We start from the raw sequence: 22,105 nt of genomic DNA on the forward strand, positions 1-22,105 counted from the left end.
TTAACATGCAATACACTCCTTAACAGTTCGCTAACAACAATGACATTACTATACAGCTTCTTTTTTTTTCTCATTAATTTACTTTAAAATTAAAAAAAACAACTTTCAAAATTTGTGTCCTTTAATCAGAACCTCTATTTTACAAAGATAATCACTCAAACAGCTTAAATGCATTTAAAATGTAGAGAACAAATTTGAAATGACTGATGGGCAAATAATTGTATACATTCCAACCAAAAGGGCAAACAAACACACACACACACACAAAAAAAAAAAAAAAAAAAACAAAAAAACTTCCTCAACAAAAGAAATGACTTCCTGAACACAAAACTATACCTCATAGCAATATGCCACCAGTTTTTACTACACCAATTCTATGTTTGTCATTTTGTATTGATGTGTGTCTGAAGAGTTCATTCTCTTTAGGTTGTGTTGTTATTTTTTAAGCAGGACTTTCTTGGAAGTGCAGAAATTGATGACAACACATTTAAACAAATCTTTTAGATGCTGAGAGGATTAATGATACCCGAGAGTACTACAGGTAGTTGTGCTTAGGTATATGTAAAGGAGAGGTATGAGCTTTCTGTAATATTTTTGTGCTCCATAGAGCAGTTCTCGGTAGTATTATTTACTTTAGATAAATGTGTGCGCATATCTATCTATCTCACTTGAGAACCCTATTTGTAGTGAAGTGAAACATGCAAAATGAAGCCTTGCAGGCTCAACAGCTTACTTTAAGAATGTGGTTATTGTACCCTCTAGAATCTGGAAAATGAAAGGAAAGGAGTATTTCAGCCTTGCTAAAAGGAGTTTATAGTGCATGCTATAGTGAATGTGTCTACTACAGTCTCCCATGTGTATTGTGTTTATGTATGTACAGTTCATGTGATTCTTGAGTTGAATGAATGTTAGAATTGAGACTTGAGGAAAAAGGTAATGAGACAATAAAAAGAAATGTATTTTAAAATGATTATAGAACTATTGATTTCCATTCTTTCACTCCAGTTCTCCACTCTCCTGCCTCTTCTCTCTGTTTCAAAAGTACTATCTGAGAATACATAATATTTCATCTGGTTACACCTCTTTAAAAATATGGGGATGAGTTGCAGAGTACTCTGAAAAAAAAAAAACACCAATGTAACACTGTGCCAAAAATGTCGCCAGTCTCCTCCTGTTCCTCTGTAGAACTAGCTCAACTTTGAATTTCTGGTGTCTGCATCAGCATTTTAGAGAAATAAGCCATCCACAGTAAAAAAGTCTGAAATATTATTAGATTCCAGGTTGAAATTATCTTTTGATTTTATCAGAATTTGTTTGTTAGTGTCTACTTATGTCATTAGTAGCAAATTTCAAATGAATGTTCCTGGAAAAATAATCTAGAAATATGCACAGCCGTCAAAGTAATTCAGTTAAGAAACAGAAACCATTTGTTGATGAAAATATGAACACGGGTAACAGTCAATTTACTTATATATTTAAAAACAGTCTTTGTACTGTGTGTTTACTGAGTTCAAAGCAAGTATGGTACTGTTTTTTAGAGAAAAAAGGTTGAATTTAGAAGTGATCAAAAGGCAGTTCTAAACTTTGCTCAGTCCATGCAGGGACAATAGTATTCATATTATTTTTGCGCCCAACTAAATATTGTAGCTGAGTAATACTTAACAACTTGCCAAGAGTAAACTAACAATCAAAAGTTATTTGAAGGATGGTTGAAGGGCCATGCCCAATGGGTAGTGGTTAACAAAGTCCAGCTGGTGACCTGTTGCAAGTGGTGTCTCCAAGGGGTCAGTGCTGAGTCCCATCTTGTTTAATATCTTCATTCATGACCTAGATGAGGAGATTGAGTGTACCCTCTAAGTTTGCAGATGACACCAAGTTTGGAGTTGGTGTTGATCTACCTGAGGATAGGGAGGCCCTTCAGAGGGATCTAGATAAGCTGGATCATTTGTCTGAGGTGAATGGGATGAGGTTCAACAGTGCTAAGTGCCGGGTCCTGCACTTTGGCCACAGTATTGTCAAGCAGCACTACAGGCTTGGGGATAAGTGGCTGGATGACTATGAAGAGGAAAGGGACCTGGGGGTGTTGGTTGATGCTTGGCTGAATGTTAGCCAACAGCGTGCCCAGGTGGCCAAGAAGGCCAGTGGCTTCCTGGCCTGCATTAGAAATACTGTGGCCAGCAGGAGCAGAGAGGTAATCATTCCCCTGTACTCAGCACTGTGAGACCATACCTTGAGTATGGTGCTCAGTTTTGAGCCCTCCACTATAAGAAAGGCACTGAGGCCCTGGAACATGTCCAGAGAAGGGCAGTGAGGCTGGTGAGGGGTCTGGAGCACAAGTCTTATGAGGCGTGGCTGAGGGAGCTGGGATTGTTTAGTCTGGAGAAGAGGAAGCTCAGGGGAGACCTCATTACACTCTATAACTTCCTGAAGGGAGGTTGTGATGAGGAGGGGGTTTGGCCTCAGGCAACAAACAGGACCTGAGGAAATGGCTGCAAGTTGTACCAGAGGAGGTTTAGATTAGACATAAGGAAAAACTTTTTCTCTCAGAGAGTGGTCAGGCACTGGAATGACTGCCCAGGGAGGTGGTGGAGTTGCCGTGGCAGTGTTCAAGAAGTGTCAGAATGAGGAGCTGCATGATATTCTTTAGTGGCTTGTGGTAGCAATGGTAATGGGAGGACAGCTGGACTAAATGATCTTGTAGGTACTTTCCAACTGTATGATTTTTCAGCTCTGTACATTAGGATACCAGACCATTGGATTAATCTCATAATGGGAATAGTTTGATCTGTAAAGAAGTTATTCTGCATGGGTAATGGTTAAACACCCTTATTTCTATTGTGTTTGAATTAACCTCTGAAAATCCATCCTGTATTTGTATGCCAAACTTTAGCTGCTCAGGATAGAAAATTTTGTATCAAAACATTTTGACTCTAGCACTGTGCTTTTGCATCCTTACAACTGATACAGTTTTAAAATGTGCTTGGGATGCAGTGATGACCTTGAGATTTTGATTGGAAGATCATGGGAAACAAAGACACTACCTGTGGAGAAAAAGACTATTCCTGATCAATAAGACTTTCACAGTAACACCTGCAAAATGTTCTGTGTATAAGCTTTTCCATACAGTATGGTAAGCAAATAATGAAAAATACAGTAGAGATGTAAACTGGTATATTCATATACCATAGTTATATGGCTGTTTTAAAAAAAACACTGATTTTATGTCCCTATGAGTTTAGAAATCTTATTTAACTTACTCTGGTTTAGTAACTAGGTTTAAAGAAAGACTGAACATGTGCAGATGCAAATATCAAATTAATATTGGTCCAAGAAGAAAAGAAGGCATTTGAGGTTTGGAAGACTCTTATAATATTAATAAAGAAAAATAACTTGATCAGTTTAAAGTCATTTCACATGCATGGCATAAGAAAAATAAATAAATAAATAAATGTTTAGCTTGGCTTCAGAAGAATAATCCTAATTCTCATAAGAAGAACTATACTTGTGGCATTCAGAAATTTATAGGCAATTTTTTGTAAACATGGCTAAAAGATGTCTTCTATAACAGAAAATAGCTCTTGGAACATTATTTTCCAAATAAAAAACCCTAAACCCTACTTTATGACATGACAATTGTATTACTCCTTTTTGTTTAAGTTAATTACATATGAATGTTAAACACTGATGAAATTTGGAGGTGACTAAGTTAAAAGTATTTTTAAAATTATGGCAAAATATTATTTCTTTTGGAAATTATCAATAAATTAAATTTATCACAAATTTCTATTTGTTATTATCTATTATCTGCATTCCTGGCTTCTGATTCCTTTCAGTTTTAATTAAAAGAAAAGTTTACAGAAATGTTGCACTGAAAAACCTGAAATATATATGTATATTTTTTCTAGTTGTTCAGTATTGATTTCAGTTACTGTCTATTATAAGCCTATTAGAAGTTAAGTGGTTGGAAGTGTTTCATGCAGAAAATCTTCCTCTAATGTTCAGTGGAATTGATTAAGTTATTGGAGTTCTTATTATCCTGTAAGATTAATGGAACTTACCCATTTTGTGACATACTTGTTCAGTTTAGTGGGAGATGTCCCTGCCTATAGTGGGAGAGGATTGGAATGGGAATGATCTGAAGGGCCCCTTTCAACCCAAGCTGAAGATTCTATGATATTGATTTTTTTTTATTTTTTTTTTTAAATAATATTCTCACAGATGCAATCCTTCACTCGGGAAAGGGCCCTGTTCAAACCAATGAATATGTTATGTGGAAGTCACTTCATGTCAGAGGCTGTATAAGTTCTGTTTGTATGCTATGATTTGCAATAGGCTATCCTATATAATCTACTGAAAGATAAGTAATCAAACTATTTCTGGCGCTGATAGTGAATATATAGCAAATTCAGATACTGCTGAAACAATGTAATTTTTTCTCATTCCCCTTTCTCTTCATCTTTACTGGAGAAGCATGCTCTTCCACATTTCCTTCAGATTCACAAGCATTATACATCTTGAATAAGACCTTGGCCACTGGCCACAAACTCGCTTTCCTACATCAAATGCTGCCTTTTGGCAGAAACAATGTGCACAATGCGCACTGCATCAAGTAGCTATTGAGTATGAGGGAGGTAGTGAATTTAAACAACAGCATAGTTAAGTCACAATATAGGAGTGAAGACTGCTGGGCCCAAAGAGTTGTGGTCAATGGAGTGGAATCCAGTTGGCGAACAGTCAGAAGCGGCATCCCCCAGGCCTCAGTGCTGAGGCACTGACATCTTCATTGATGATCTTGATGAGGGGACTGAGTGCACCCTCAGTAAGTTTGCAGATGACACCAAGTTGGGAGGGACTGTTGATCTGCCTGAGGGAAGAAGGGCACTACAGAGGGACCTGGATAGACTTGATCGATGGGCCAAGGCTAATGGCATGAGTTTCAGTAGGGCCAAGTGTTGGGTCCTGCATTTTGGTCACAAACACCCCAGGCAACCCTACTGGCTTGGGGAGGTGTGGCTGAAAAGCTGCATGATGGAAAGGAACCTTGGTGTGCTGATGGACAGTCAGCTGAGTATGAGCCAGCAGTGTGCTCAGGTGGCCAAGAAGGCCAATGGCATCCTGGCTTGTTTCAAGAAGGGTGTGGTGAGAAGGACTAGGGACATCCTGCTCCTGTACTCAGCATTGGTGAGGCCTCACCTCAAGTACTGCATTCAGTTTTGGGCACCTCAGTACAAAAAGGACATGGAGGTACTGGAGCAGGTCCAGAGAAAGGCAACGAGGGTTTGTGAATGGCTTGGAAAATCAACCCTATAAGGAGAGACTGAGGGAGGTGGGGCTGTTTAGTTTGGGGAAAAGGAGGCTGAGGGGAGACCTTATTGCTCTCTTCCAGTATCAGAAAGGTGCTAACCATGAGAGCAGGGCAAGTCTCTTCTCGCTGGTGACAGGTGACAGGATGAGGGGAAATGGCCTCAAGTTACACCATCGTAAGTTTAGGTTGGACATAAGGAAACACATCTTTACAGAAAGGGTAGTTAAATCCTGGAATAGGCTCCCCAGGGAGGTGATTGAGTCACTGTCGCTGGATGTGTTAAAGAGCCGTTTGGTTGTAATGCTCAGGGATATGATTTAGCAGATGGTTGTTAAGAGTTAGGGTTAGGCAGTGGTTGGACTTGATGATCTTTGAGGTCTTTTCCAACCTGACTAATTCTTTGATTCTATGATAAACATATTTATTCAGCCTCTTTCCATTTCTCTTTACTTTCCTGTACATCATTAACACTTTTTTTCAAGTGCACACACCCCTTTATTCAACAGGTATCGCCCAGTGAATCTTTAATCTGGTTTGCTAGTTTTAAATGTAACCTCCCAGCAAACGTTGAAGAAGAAGAACAAAACAACTGCTGTGAGATGAGGATTATCTGGATAGAGATATGATTTTGGTCAACTTTCAGGAAAAAAATCCAATCAAAGACAGCAAGTAGGAGACAGAGGTCTGAATTTCATCATACTGCTGATTGCAATCTGTTGCACATTCAAACTGATCTCACCGACTGTTCTGAACTTGCAACAGCATTTCCAGCCAGAATATTTAGTATGTTTTCAGATCTCTTTATCATTCTGCTTGTTACTTTAAACTCAGTCCCCTTGAATGTTATACTGTGCAACATTCTTAGGCCACAGAGCAGGCATCCCTGATTTTGCCACTGATTTTGGTTTTAAATTTTGTTCTAGTTTTGGGGAATTTTGACATTCTTAGGCTACTGAAGGCATGAAATCCCAGTAGATGATTAAATTCTGAATTTTAAAATATTTTTGTAGGCCTTAAGATAACTCAGTATTCTCCAACCAAAAGACAAGACTCTGGTAGAAAAATCAGAACTGAGACAAAAGTAAAAGAAATTCAGTATTCCTAACCTGAAGTAACAGATTTCTTCAGAAGAAAGGAAGGAAAAAAATGAATATACCAAACACAGATTTCTTTGAAATATGTGTAATTATATATGTGTCAATGTTTTCAGCTGTCACTGCAGCTTATTAGGAAAAGCTATTTTAATTATTTTATTTTGGAGCCTATATAAGCCTTTGGGTGATCTGGTAATAAAATGTTTATCTATATTTTGAGCTTTTTTTTTTTTTTTTTTTTTTTTTTTTTTTTTTTTTTTTTATGTTCATATGCAAATATTTATGCTACTTATGTAAATTCATGCAGTAACTATAAAGATGTCTACATTGCCAGGACACGATGATGAAAGAAAGGCTTCGGGCCACTTCTGTCTTCTGCTTTTGAAAACAAAAATAAAATTGTGGAGAAGATTTAGATTTTGCCAGATCATTACTCTTTCCCCTGACACCTCTTGTCTTTATCAACAGTTCCCAGCCCATTAAAATGTCTAGTCTTTGCCAAGTGCAGTTTTGCCTCACAATTCAAGAAGCATTTCTAAACTATTTACTCCTTCAAAAATATCCTCTTCTATATGGCTTGGAAAAAGATTTGTTATTTTTTCTCAAAAGTTTTGGGCATTTCTTTTATACAGTGCTTAGGAGTAGTTAATTCGATTTTGTAAGGTGGTAGTAGAAATTTTGGTCGTGACTTATTGCAGGTATTTCATTTCTATTAAAAAAAATATTCTTCAGTTTATCAATTTTCTGTTCACATGTAAGAAACTGTCTGCAAAAGGATGCAATCTTTTCTGCATAAATTCTTTCATTTTATGAGATATTTTAGTACTCCCTTCTATATTTAAGTACAGCAAGTATATTAACAGTTCACAGCTGTGAGTCATCTTTCCATGCTATAGATATGTTATGGCAATAATCCACATCTAAGCCTTTTTACCTCTGAAACTATATCACACACATCTTTCCTAATAACTGCAAACTCACTAGATAAGGTTTTGGGAAGCCTCCAGAAAGTGCATAATGAGTAAAAGTTTGTGCTACAGGTAATTGAAAGTACTCCCATTATTCTGACCAGAGGAAGTTCTAATAATTAGACTTTGCCTTGCTGAAGGAAATAGCCTAGGATTTCTTTATTTAAAAAAAAAAAAAAAAAAAAAAAAACACAAAAAAAACCCACAAAAACAAAAAACAAAAAAACAAAACTTTTACTATCAGAATTGTTTAATATTTTCACCTCCCAAAATATTTTCTCTAGTTTTCCAAGACTATAGGAGATCTCATGTTAATTTTAATTTTTCAAATATGAGACAAGGGGAGATGGAAGTAGTATTCTGTGTAACAGTCAATGACCCAGATGCTGATTCGCAATTATTTGGCAAAAGCTGTTTTTTTGTTTGTTTGTTTTGTTGTTGTTGTTGTTTTTATCAATTGCTATTACTAGATTTTAATTTTCCTGTGAAGCAAACTTTTAACAACCAATTGTCAAGAAAAAGGAAGAGATGGAAAAAGATTTTCATTTAAATATATGCTTAAGATCAGCCAAAGGTTATAGAAATGATAAGGAGATATTGGTGAAGTTTTTACCCCGAGATACCCGGGAAGATGAGGCTATTTGCAGTCTGTCAGTCTGTCACAATTTTTTGCACATGTTATTCTAAAGATTAATGAATGAATTAAAGGATTTCAAATCCTTAGAGAAAAATTGCTGTGTAAGTATAATTTTGCTTGTTTCTAGCCTATTTTATTCTTCTTCATGTATTTAGAATGTTCTATTTCTAAAATGGTAGAATTCATTAGTGTCCAAGTTGTGTGATGGGATATAATTAGTATAAGCTAATGTTTAAAATTATTTCTACATGCAAATTATTACACATAGTACATCTAATCTACCATTTTTTTTGGAAGGTATCAGTAATAAACCTATATATACTGACTTTGGGAATATTTTATCGCCCAAATAGTCACTGTAGGCCTTGCAATAGGAGAGGAGCTGTTTCTAGATAAGCAATGAAGAAATTTTTATTTATTTATATATATACATATATATATATATATGCATATATAATATTTTTAAAGAAAAGATTTGGTTACAAGATTTCACAGACACTTCACTAGATTGAAAATATACACAAATAGGAAAACAGAAAAGACAGGAAACTCTAATTAAGATTTTCTTACCAGAAATATCTTTAAAATGTAGGTCCCATCATCAAGTTTGTAAGGTCTTGCTGAAAACTTTCATAGCTTTATGAAGCACTGATTGTGCAGCTTCTTCACTAAAGAGAACAGAATCTTTTATTTGGTCAAAAACTGCATTTTCTTTGAAGGGCAATTTTTAGGATCTTAATCTCAGCTAATCGAAACCTTAAAACTGTCTCTCTGTATACACTCAAAGTCTGATCCACACCACAAGGCAGCATCATCTTTCCCAGCAGAAAGAATTTCATCCACTGTCTTGGAATACTTTACCTCCAAGCCAGGAGAATGGCCATATGTACATCAGCTTTGAGTAGGCTGCTGATTTCACTGACAAAAAGGTATGAGTGGGGTGGAAATAAAAGGCCTTCCAGCCTCAGATATCTGACTCCATGTGAAGGAAGACTGTAGCTCTGTGTTTACCTTTGTTTAGATGCAATGCAAAAGTACTAAATGCCTTTTCAAGGGGTTTTGCGGTATTCTGGCAATACATTGATAAATTAGAATCATAGAATCATAGAATTACCCAGGTTGGAAAAGACCTTGAAGATCATCAAGTCCAACCGCAGAATTAAAAGGTAACCAGATACCCAGATAGTAAGCATAACATATAATATATATATAATATATGCATAAGGAAATATTACCTCTTTAATAAAATTGGGACTTAATTTTGATTAAATGGTGTGTTTTTTGTTGTTGTTGTTTTTTTGTTGTTTTTTTTTTTTTTAATTTATTAAAAAAGAAAACCTTTTCTCTCTGGGCAGGTATACTGAAGAAGGCATGTATCTGTTTGCTGACAGCTCAAATGGAGAATATGGTCACACTGCTGATATTGCTACACCGGCTATTTCCTTTACAGGACCCAAATGCAAAATCACGTTCTGGAACCATATGAATGGTTCAACAGTAGGTTCTCTGGAGGTACGGAGGTGTCCTTTGTTTTGCTTCATTCTTACTGTCTCAAATCTATGGGAGAAAATGAATGCCTTTTCATTTAGTTTTGTTAGAGCCCAGGCTGTCAGTTAATGAAAATGAACAATTACTACTGCTCTGCTGCTCTCAATATGTTTTGATCTGAAGGAAACATTAGCTTGAGTATGCCGTGAAAAGCATTTTACAACAAACTAAAATGATGACCTTTAAACATATACTAAGTCTGGAACTTCTGTACAAGAAAAAAACCTTGACGTGTGTAATACCCCTTGACACTGAAAAACAGCAGTAGGTGTTTGGAAATGTAGGTTTTTGGATGAATGTAGGAGTTTGAAAAAAGAAGAAATTGTATGAAAATTCATTGTGACATTTTGTAGAAACTGCTCATTGTTGTGTTATTCATTTGAAAGTGTAACATTTATTTCTCAAAGGTTAATTATATTTCTGTTTTGAGGATTTAGCAATAACAAACTTTTTTATTCATACCCTTTTCTTTACTCCAGTTAAAATAAAAATATTTGTTGATAGGATATCTGTTTTCTTCATCAGCTTATAGATCAAAAATGTCACTGCAAAGTGGCTGAATAAAACAAGAACATTTTTCCACACATCAGAGTAACAATCATGTAACTTCCCATGAATATTACACAATAATTTACAACATCAGAGATGGATTTTTAAAATATTAAAAATAATATAGCCAGTGAGATTAAAATGTGTGTTGATACTAAAAAACTAAGACACGGTGTTCTCCAGCCTGTGTATTTTGAATAGCTAGGTGCTCAGAGGAAGTACGCCTTGTGTTTTCTCAAATTATTAATAAACAATTCTTCAGAATTAGAGAGCATAAATATGGTTCATCCTTAGCTTTAAGACTTGGAACAGATAAATGAATTGTGGCCTCTTTGTATTTGCTCTAATGTCCCAGATCTTCTTTAAAGTGTGGGAAGCCATATTACTTGGAAGCATGTCCAAGTAATGTTTTGCAGAAATTAACAGCTTAGTTAGTCACACTCATAAGGCAGAGCCACAAAAGAAAAATGTATAGGTATATATATATTTTTTCCTCAGATCCAGCCACAGCCAGGTAACAATATTAGGACAAAAGATAATGGGTGTAAGTTGGGCCATGGGAGGTTCAGGTTGAGTAATGGGAAAATTTCCTTCTCAGAAAGAATGGCTGGGCACTGGCACAGGCTGCCCAGGGAGGTGGTGGAGTCATGGTCCCTGGAGTTGTTCAAGGAACATGAACATGTTACACTGAGAGACATGGGTCCGTGGGCTTGATGAGGATGGGCTGGTGGTTGCACTGAATGATCTTAGTAGTATTTTCCAACTCTAATGATACTGTGATTCTATATTTTCTAGTAGAAGACTACAGTTTGACTCTATTAGTTAATTGACATTTTTCCATCTACAACTTAATCAATTTGAAAATATACCAAAGTCAAATCACAAAGCCATTGTATTTTAAACATTGTTAATTGTTTTCTTACTTCAATTGCTTAATTATTTGATTAATTATAAATGTAGAAATAACATGGAATATAAAATTATTTAGAAAAGTTGGCTTTATTTTCTTTTAATTTTTGTAAGTCCTTTTTATGAATGTTAATCTTCTGTGGTTGAAAATCACAGATTTTTTACTACTTTTATTATTCTTCTTTCCCATCACTACCACTTTTTATTTAATTCATAAGTTTGGATTTTTGCATGTTAGTTTACATCCATGCTATCAAATGTTCTCTAGGATATATTGAAGCCTCCTGCTATTCACTTGAATGACTATCTTTTTGTGGTTCTATAACTTAAACACCTATAAGTTCTTGCTTTACTGTGCAACCTACGTTTGAATATTAGCTGGAACCATTTTTGTCCACTTTCTGCTATCTGGCTTTGCATGGGTAACTCTAACAAAGAATTAGCAGTCAGTTTTCAATAACTTGCTAAGTAATTTAAATGCATAGGACTTACAGTTAAATTAGGGTACAAGGAAAGGCCTAGATTTTGATGGGACTGAAATTTATGGCCATTTTTCACCATTCATCATGATATTAGAGAACACATGGATTTCTGGTGAAGAAATTGGATTTAGAATTTTGTAAGTAATTTAAAGTATGTGTAAAATTGTATGTGTATGTGTTACTCTATATAATCTCACTAATCTTTATAGATATATCTGTAAAGTATATGCAGAAGAGTAAGAAAAATATATTATTCAGCACTCCCTAATCTTCTTAAATAATACATGTAGCCTCTGTTTTTCTCAATTTTTATTTTTTCCTTAAAATTCATTTCTGCTGTGAGCAGTTTTTCTTGTCTATAAAGCCTGATGTCACTTTGTTTTTCTATTCTATTCAAAACATTACACCTTATTCTTTTTTCCTCTGGAATGGAAGCTCTTCAGCTTGAGGATCTGCTATTTGCTTGCCAAAGCTTACCTGTTAAGGAATATGATACACACTCACAGGACTGCATACGTTTTCAAAAAAAGTCCTTTTTTTCATTAAGATAAAGAATGTCTGGGCTACCCTAAGAAGATTATGCAGAATAGCAATAAATCCTTGAAAGAAGAACTGGTGCAGGCAACTGTAAGATGTTTGTCTCTATGAATATGCTGCCTGGAAACAAGACTTAATGCACTTCATCACACTCCCATCTTGCTGTTATTTTTAGCTCAGTTGAATCTGGATGATCAAGAGGCTGGAGCAAAGAATATTGAGGATTTTGTGCTAATGATGAAGTGTTAGCTTTCTCTAGTTCAACAGTTTTTTTACAAGAGTCTTTTGTTTAAAGATAAACTGTGGTCTTCAAAAGGAAAGGACAAAATTGTTTGATATAAATTCAGGACGTTAAATTTTTCCTGGAACTTAAATGGAGCAATTGAATGCAGTCTAATGGATGCATGAACTATTACATTTTTCAGCAACTCTTGTTAATTAGTTTTATTTTCCATGTTTTACAAATGAATCTTGACCTTTTGCTGAACAGTTTTTATTTGTAGCTAGACACTCCAGCTAAGTTAATTACTTAGTCCAGATAAATACCTTAGCAGAAGGTGTTTGTGAGTTGATGAGAAAGTTTTAAAGCATCATTTTCTTCAAATTGTGGTTTATATCAACCAATCCCTTTGTACTTGGTATTTAATGGTGGTATAGAATTAAATTATAGAAGGACACTATGGACAAAATGAATGTGGAGTGATTTTGTAATGGACAAGTTTTTTGTGACCTAAATTGCTTTTTAGGTACTCTGTAAAACTGGTAATAAGACTTCTACACTGTGGACTCAAAGTGGCAGCCAAGGTCCAAAATGGAACAGAGCAGAAGTATTCTTGGGAATTCGTTCAGATTTTCAGGTGTGTATTCATATTTTCCATGCTGTCTAGAAAACTAGCTTTAGATACTTTTATCTTCAGCATTTCCACCTTCTTTCCCTTTTTAACACACAAACATGTTCTACCTTCCTTTCTGAATAGAAAAAAAAATTAAAAATAAAAATCAGATTTTCCATTGTTTGATCACTTATCTGAAATTGACACCCATTTTGAAATTTTTCTCATTCCTCTTCAATCTTGAACAAACATCACTTCATAAGACAGATTCTATTTTATTCTATTTATATCCAGCTTGGTTTAGAACTATTTCATTTCCTTCTCCTTAGTGTGCAGTTGAATTGTATTTGTTTTACGAAAAAGTAGTATTGAGTAGTATTGACTTTGTAATATGAGCTGATCCCTCAGCATCTTAGAGATGCTTAGTTATCATTATATCACGCTTCCTTGCATCTTTCTTAAAATAGAAACACACATAGAGACAGTCACAACAGTGGTTAGTGAAGCACTGGACGGTGTTGCCCAGAGAGGTGATGAAAGCCCTATCCTTGGAGGATTCAAGGTCAGACTGGTTGGGGCTTTGATCACCCTCATCTAGCTGTAGACGTCTATGTTCATGTCAGGGAGTTGGACTAGATGAATTATAAAAGTCTGTTGCAACTCAAATGATTCTATGCTACATTTAAAAATGTTATTTTGTCCATTACTTCTGTCTTGGATGACTTTTAATTGGACTCCAAATTTATTTTAACATTTGTGGGAATAGCTATTGAAAGACTAATGCTTTTCAGGCTTAGCAGGAGTGGGACTCTTTGCTATTAATTCAGGAAGAGCAGGGACTGGTAACTGTTTGACTTACTCATTTTCTTCCCTTTTTTTTGTACATGGCTGATACTAGATAATGGTGCTTCAATAACTGTAGTGAATAATGTCTACAGGTGGTGGTACAATCTTACTGCACTATGAAAGTAAGAACTTAAAACTTCATTTTCCAAGATCTGCAAGGACCACTATTGTCTGTTCTATTTATGTTTTGTGTATATCTAATTAGTGTTTTGCTCTAATATCTTTGTAATTTTTATTAGATTATTTTCAGGGCAAAACGTGGTGTCAGTTACATGGGAGATGTGGCAGTGGATGATATTACTTTTGAAGATTGTTCCCCTTTGCTCATCCCAGACAGACCTTGCACATTAGAGGAATTCACATGTGCCAACAAGTACTGCATCCCAAAAGATAAACTCTGTGATTTTGTAAATGACTGTGCAGATAACTCAGATGAGAATCCTGCCATTTGCAGTAAGTATGATAGTCTTTGTTACTTTTTAAAAATATATAATTATCATAAATAACTGTGCCTGTTGAGAATTTTGAATGCATCACTACTTCTGGCAGTCTATCACTTCAAACATCAAACAAATAGGTAATAATTTTATTCCTTTTTTTTTGTTTGTTTGTTTTTTAAGGATTTTAAATTGCCATAGTTTAGTTTGAAATAATTTGATGAAAAATACAAATGCTGTTGGTGAATTTCTCAACCTTATTCAGAAAGCCATTGTCTTTAATGTACAGTAAAAATCTGCTTTCCATATGAAAAGAATGTATTAAGACTGGGGGAAAAAAAAAGTCAAGCGTAATACCTTTGGGAACTGGGGATCTGGTTTCTTTGATATTTCGAGGATTGTCATGTATCTTAGAAAGTTTTATCAGTATGAATGCAAAGCCATAAGGTATTACCTTTTTACAGACTTCTTGACCAGAAACCATACTTTTTTGATGTTTTTTGTCTGTTTTGATATGCATGCAGCATACGAAAAATCAGTCAAAATTGTTTGTTTGTTTGTTTGTTTTTTTATAGGCTAAATACAATTAAAGGAGAAACCAAGATAAACTGCATGTTGGCCAATAAAATGTGTGTGAATTATTTTGGAAACATATGAAAGTAAACTAGCTAGGGGTTTGTTTCAGCTCAGAGTTAACATTCCTACAATTACATTTTACCTGTATGGTCTCTAGGAAGGATCACTAGTGCTGTATCACTATAGTGCTGTTCTGTTAATTTGATGGGTTTCTGTTCTGCAAATACAGGTATTTTATATATAATATATAGGTGTATATATAAGAATAGTATACTTAGATATCCTTTTTCAGCACTGTGGGGTCACACCTGGCTTTAAAGTGTTCCTTCAAAAAAGGATAGTTTTCTGCAGATGTCTTGAATTTTCAATGGAAGGATGTCAATTGATCCCTGCATATCAATCCCTGAATCTCTAGAGTTGATCCCTGAATCTCTAGAGTTAGGCAGATAGCTCTATTTAGTTATTTTTATACCTATAGCACTGGAGCATGGTCATCTATTTCACGTACATGCTGTTTTATCCTCTACCATAATTATATCCTAGAGCACTAAAAAATGGTTTGCTTAGTAAGTTGCATGAATCTTGTTTGCTTTGTTTATTGATTTTGATTTTTTTTTTCTTGTCAAATAATTGTGTGCAAGGTAGCATTACATTAACTTTCTGAAAAAATACATGTTCATGTGTTTGCAATTATCTTTCAGGTACCTCTATTGGGCACTGTGATTTTGAGTTTGATCTTTGTGATTGGAAGCAAGAAGAAAATGATGATTTTGACTGGCACCTCAGAACTAGCAGTGCAAGTAAACTGGGCTCTGGACCAGCTGCTGATCATACACTGCAAGAACTGTCTGGCCATTACATTTTTATAAAGAGTTCTATTCTGCAGCTGCCAGGACAAAAAGCTAGAATTTCTAGCCCAGTGTTAAGCAGGATGAATAAAAACTGCAAGGTATGATGGGGTGTAATACTGGGAGGAGTGCAGAATTTGATTTCTAGATTAGACCAAGATAGTATTCCTAAGGTAAAGAAAATTACTGATACATCTGATTAAAAACAAGCATGTTGTGAAAGAATCAGAACCTGATCTTCTTTCCACTTTGGAATCATAGGAAAATGTGAATCTTTTTGCTAGTTTTGGGAGAAGAATGATTTCTGTAGGTAAGTACACTGCAGGAGACTTAAATGAAATAAACAATGAAAGAAATGTGTAATTTATAATATGCATTATGCAACACCAGCCCCATGTATCCTACAGCTATGTAAAGGATTGTGCTTTCATTACGAAAATATGTATGAATACAATAACTAGTTGCTTAAAAAAAAAAAAAAACAAAAAAAACCCCACCAAGAATAAATAAATAAATTTTATTTAGCTACAAAAATAAATAAATAAATAAATAAATAAATAAATGAATGCATGACTTGGTTTTATACTCTAGAAAAGGAAAGGAAAGGAAAAGAAAAGAAAAGAAAAGAAAAGAAAAGAAAAGAAAAGAAAAGAAAAGAAAAGAAAAGAAAAGAAAAGAAAAGAAAAGAAAAGAAAAGAAAAGAAAAGAAAAGAAAAGAAGAGAAGAAAAGCTTTTGTTTATAAATCATTACAGCATGTTATTGTGATTTGAGCCTGATCATTTCCTTGAAAACCAGGATTAACAGTTTTTCTAGTTTTGATATAACATTATAGTCTTTGCTAAAATTATATCTTTCAAATTCATAAGACAGCTTGCAAAATGCGTCTCTCAGAAGCTTCCATATGTTGAAAATTTAGTGAATTTTGTAGAAAGCACAACTTTGTAGGTGCTTTGAATTGGTATTCTTTCTATGTGCATACATCTATTGCTTTCAGTTCTTCCTAGTCTTTAAGTGTCAAGGTCAAAATAAGATGTATCTGAATTTCTAACATCAGTGTGATGTTAGAAATGCAAAATGAAAGATTAAACTTAATAATTGCCAATAATAACTTTAAAATAGTAATTAAAAATAGAGATGACAAAATATCTCTACATTATTAAGTGGAGAAGATTATTGTGCATAAATGGAGCTGCTCCAGGATGAAATACAGAAGTTCTAATCTTTAGAAAATTACCTCCCTAAAAATTTAGAAAAGCATTAGAAAATTAGCATGGCAGGAATGGGTTATATTTTTGCAGTAAACCGAAGTATGGATTTCCAAATTAAAGAACTGAACTGTAGAAGTCAGTAAAAAAATAAATAAATAAAAATTACCCACCTAAATTAAGTAAGAGAAAAGGGAGATATTAACAAAAAGCAATTTAAACGTTAGATTAAAGATTAAAGAATTAGACTGTCTTACACCTTTCTATCAATTATTATAGTTGAAATTAAATGGAAATAGTGATGTGTCACACTAGAATCTAGGACAAAGAATTTTGAAACCACTGTGATCAAAAGCAACATTCATGCTACCATTCTGTGAATTATTTTTCTCTTCACACATGAAGGCAAAAGAACCTGAGTTAATGTTTACAGAAGTATCATAATATTTACTATTATTTTTTTATAAGGTTAGAGCTTTTACTCTTTGGTCTTGTGCTATGCATTAGTCTAAGAAGTAATAGAAAGGCAAGTTTTTGCATAATATAACATGAATTGTCTACTTTCAGGTTTGTACATAATTCCTGCAAACATTCTATATTTGTCAGAAACAATATTGAATTAGACTAAATATTAATCCAGTGAAATACAAACATTCCTTTGCTCTTGAATTGAAAATAATGGATAAGAGTGTTTTTATTCTTTATGTTCCATATTACTTTATCTTACCTTAGTGTTTTGTAATTTCATTTCCCATTTTTACTCAAATTTCACTGTTTTCTAAACCAATGACCCCTTATTTTTTATTTTATCTATTATTTTGTATTTCTGCTGCCAATTTTGCTTTCATAATAGATTATATAATATTATCTTCTAATTATATACTACAGTCTATCACAAATACTTTTACCAACAGAAAACTGCTCAGAAAAGAAGTTACTTCCTGTTTAAAAAATGATACTGCTCCAGTCTGCTATGTTTGTCTTTTTTTTTTTTTTTTTTTTTTTTTTTTTTTTTGGTCAAGTATTTTCTTTACATTCACATGCAAAAGTTATTCAAAAGAGATACAGTGCCAACTGTATTGTATTGCTGGCTTCCAAGTTTGGTTTGTCAAGTAGTTCAAAAAGTCAGTTTTGTGTGTATATATTAAATTATGTTTGAAAAAGTAAAGAAAAGAGCAGCTAACATGATTCCATTTTAAAATTAGGAGAAATACAGTAGCAGAATGTCTCTGAACTCACCTACTGTATACTAGAATCTACTGCTCTTATTTACAGATATTTTTCTATTATCATATGTATGGAGCTCACATTGGATCACTGATTGTCTACCAGAGGACTCTGTCAAAACATGAAAAAATCCTCCTTATTCTTACTGGAAACCAGGGAAATTTCTGGCAAAGCAAGGCACTGGACCTAGTTGGAGATGGAAATGAAGATTTCCAAGTCATATTTGAAGGAATAGTTGGAAGAAATCTCAAAGATGGCATAGCACTTGATGACATCACATTGTCTCGGGAGTGTTTACCATCCCAAAAATTTTTACCAGCAGAATCCACAACAGTGCCTCCAACAGGTAATGTTCTTGCTAAAGACAAAAATAAGTCCTGAAAGAATATGTGGCAGTAATGTTTTCATTTCTTTGTCTCTCCTTCAAAATAGAAATAGAATGGATATCTTACTGTGTTGAAAAAAGCATGTTTTTAAGCAGCGTTTTGAAATATTGATGAAATATTTTTATAATGTAACTTTTGAGGTAGTAGGACAATACTTGTGAATCTATAAAGCCTATGTTCTGCCGTGTATGCTTAGACAATATCTTGTTCAATTCAGTGGGATTTGTTTATCAATCTTTACTTGTAAAGGATACTTACTATAAAACAACTGAGAGTAGGACAGAGCCCAGTACAAATATATTGTGTTAAAGTAAACAAGAAGTACACAGGGATGGCTCTAATGTTTTTTAGCTAATGGGAATCCCTACTGAAAGCTACTGTTCAGGCACTATACTCATCTACTCATCTTGTTCCCTTGTGATATGATATCAACATTGTTACCATTATTAACATCATCCTCAATTATTGCACAAAGGAAATAAGACTCAGAAAAAATGCTACCAAAATTACACTGTTTTGATGGGGATGGATTACTCTGTCTCCAAGGTAAGAGCTGCTTCTAAAAGCACTGATCATGTTCATTCACGATGTTTGCTTGGATGTGAAAGGCAAAGAAGCAGCTCTTTCTGATACAACAGACCTCCTTCCATATCTATCACCAGAGCTGCTGAAATTTAAACTCCCAGTGAGGAATTTAGAAGATACATTTAATTCCTGGGCCTACTCCTTGGCTGTGGCAAGTCATTTTATGTCTCTCTTTCTGATGAATAAAACAAAGTTAAAATTTCCTGAAGTCAAGGAGTACTGGGAGAATGGATTGTTAATTTATGTGAGCTGCTTTACTTTGTTACTGTCACTAATGAGCAGCCTTCCCCTTTAGGATATCATTAAGCACTGCTCAGGCACTGGGATATAACACTGATGAGACTATATAAAACCTAAAAAAAACCACTACACTGTGCATTGTCTGTAAGATAAGGACATGTGTAGTGGTTTCCAGATATACCCTGAAAAATTTCCAAATCTTTACGGTGCATGCTATTGGCTCCTTACTTCTGTCAAAGACAGTCATGGATATTTATTGCAAATGAGATTTGTATTTTAAAGTTCAGATTTATATAAACATTACCCAAGAAAAAACATAGCTGAGATTTCTTATTCCTTATTTTTTGATGTTTTCAGACTCTATCTACTTAATGGTAGATACAGCTCCCTGTGGCAACACTGGAAACTCTAAAAGCTTTGCTTTTGATAGTAAAGTATGTTCCAAAACCCTTTTATGATGTATATAATAAAAAAGCTACAAAAATCTCAGGGGAAAACAAAAAAGACATCAGAGACAATTTCTTGTTGTAACTCAAATATATTTTGTGAACTTTGTAGATTCACCAGTTTAAGATAATGGTCTAAATTTGTCCTTGTAGAATCCCATCTTTTCCATATCAGCAATTTTTGCTTGTCCTGAACCAAAAACAACTTACATTTGTCACTGAGATTTCCAATTTACAGCCACTATTTAGCAGTGTTATCTGTTTGGATCATTGCTTAAAATATGGACTTAGAAATCAAAATATGAAATGTACTCCTCAGTCCCTAAATGTTCTGATCAGTGGCCAAATAAGGTCTGTGCAAAGTACTCTGTGATCTAACTATATAGCTATAGCCAGTTAAAATTATTGTGTTGATCAGCTAGAAAAATTTGGACTTTTATACTTCTCTGCTTGTATGTAGAGACAAGGATTTTAGCACATTTGAAATGCTTATATGCATTGCTCAAATTTCTTAAAATCACTTGATTTGGAAGGGACCTTTAATAGGTCATCTAGTCCAACTACCCTTCAATGAACAGGAAGAACTAGTGACTGTTCAGTTTTGTAGAGAACAAATTTCTTGTCTTCAACAAATTAATAAAAGATTAACTACATTATCTTTAAGAACATAGGAACAGACATTGTAGATCATAATTAAGATCAATTTCACTTGTATCCTGTCTTCAACACTGTCAGTGTGATGTGGAGGAAGAACCAAAAGATGCACATGATGCATCCTCCTAATGTTTCTAATATTTCCCTTTTAGATGACTATGTTTTGCAAACATACATCCTGTGTGGTCATATCTTAATTGTGGTAATGACTGAAGATTTTCAACTCAGTGAAACTGGATGGTGGTACTCTCTGTCACTTAACAGTAAATTTTGCTGCCATTCACACAGGATTCATTCACTTTCTTAACAGGGGTTGTTTAGTTCCATTTTAGTCATTCAGTGTACTTGACACATCTGCCTGGTGCTGGCAGCCTTGGGATTATGGTAAAGTCCACACTGTCTGCACTGTACAGTGCACTTCTTTTTACTACCATGGATACCTTCCTATCACTAGCAAAGTTTCTTATTTCATTGGCCATACACTTTTCTATTCATTTACATGTAGATATTAAAGAATACAGACTTGTTAATGCTGTGGGTTTTTGTCGTTGTTTAATTGTTGCTTTGTTTATTCTTTATATTTTTAGAAAGATATCAAATCATTCTAATGTGACAATCTAGTTGAGAGGTAACAAAAAAAAAATAGAATTCAACAACATAACTGAAATTAAAATAATGGAAAGGAAGAGAGAGGTCATTAGTATAATTTATTTGCAATATTACTCTTAACTGCATGTATTCTAAGGACCAAGAGATGATGTTTAGATCACTCTTTTGTAGATATAATTAGATTTATAGAAATTTACAGACACATAAGTTGAAATAACCTTGACAGTTATTCTAACTAATACATAATAATACCTAAAATCAGATTTAATGTTTCTGTGCAAAATGTTGTCTCCTACTGAAAAGAATAAAAGATGATTCCTTAGATACAACAAATTAAATAACAAATCATTTTCATATTCCTTTAAGCAGCCAGTATTGTCTGAGAACAGGATGTGAAACAAATAAAGTAATAGATCTAAAGCACTTCAAAACAAGTTGCAGAAAGGAAAATTTACAACAATGTCAAAAAAAGAAAAACACAAGTCTTTGGAGAGTACTGAGAATTTCTGATATGCCCCTGAACATTTTTAAATAGAAGATACCTATATAATTGCATCAGTGTTCTCAGTCGCACACAGTTTTGAACATTTTCTTATCAGAAGCAATTGTTTTTTCATCCATAATATTAGAAGTGTGATATTTGGATTTCGGGCTAGGATTTGTTTCTGTTTGCATACTTTCATCTTAGTGATGTTTGTATATTTTTTTCCTATTTAGAAATGAAGCAAGGGCCACTGCTTCTATTTTATTCTGTAGAAACCTGAAGCATTTTGAGTTACTTGACTCTGGTTGTATCATGATCCTGGATTAAGATGTAAATAATACACCACATATGCCCCTTGAAAGAGGTATAATCTTCACAGATTTTTGTAGCATAGAAAAAAAAATCTGTTACCTATTTCTTCTGTTGGGACTCAAACTAGCCAACCTAAAAGTAGCAGTTAGATTAGATTTCCATGTTGCATCGAGGAAAGCTGAGGAGGGACTTTTTATAAGGGCATGTAGCAACAGGATGAGGGGAAATGTTTTTAAAGTGGAAGAGGATAATTTTAGACTAGATATTTGGAAGATGTTCTTTACTGTGAGGGTGGTGAGACACTGGAACAGGTTGCTCAGATTGGTTGCGGATGCCACCTTCCTGGATGTGTTCAAGGCCAAGCTGGATGGGGCTTTGAGCAGCCTG

At 34.3% G+C, this 22,105-nt stretch overlaps 1 protein-coding gene across 1 annotated transcript in view; it reads left to right on the forward strand.

The window, feature by feature from the left end:
* MALRD1 (MAM and LDL receptor class A domain containing 1) overlaps positions 1–22,105 on the forward strand; it is a 192,771-nt gene that overhangs the window by 61,685 nt on the left and 108,981 nt on the right. The window contains exons 21-25 of the mRNA XM_072329837.1: positions 9,360–9,516; positions 12,776–12,886; positions 13,948–14,161; positions 15,423–15,670; positions 18,051–18,348. Of these exons, the coding sequence (XP_072185938.1) occupies positions 9,360–9,516; positions 12,776–12,886; positions 13,948–14,161; positions 15,423–15,670; positions 18,051–18,348 (1,028 nt within the window). The remainder of the gene's footprint in view (positions 1–9,359; positions 9,517–12,775; positions 12,887–13,947; positions 14,162–15,422; positions 15,671–18,050; positions 18,349–22,105) is intronic.

This window comes from Excalfactoria chinensis, chromosome 2 (genome assembly GCF_039878825.1).
Source record: "Excalfactoria chinensis isolate bCotChi1 chromosome 2, bCotChi1.hap2, whole genome shotgun sequence".
Classification (NCBI taxonomy): domain Eukaryota; kingdom Metazoa; phylum Chordata; class Aves; order Galliformes; family Phasianidae; genus Excalfactoria; species Excalfactoria chinensis.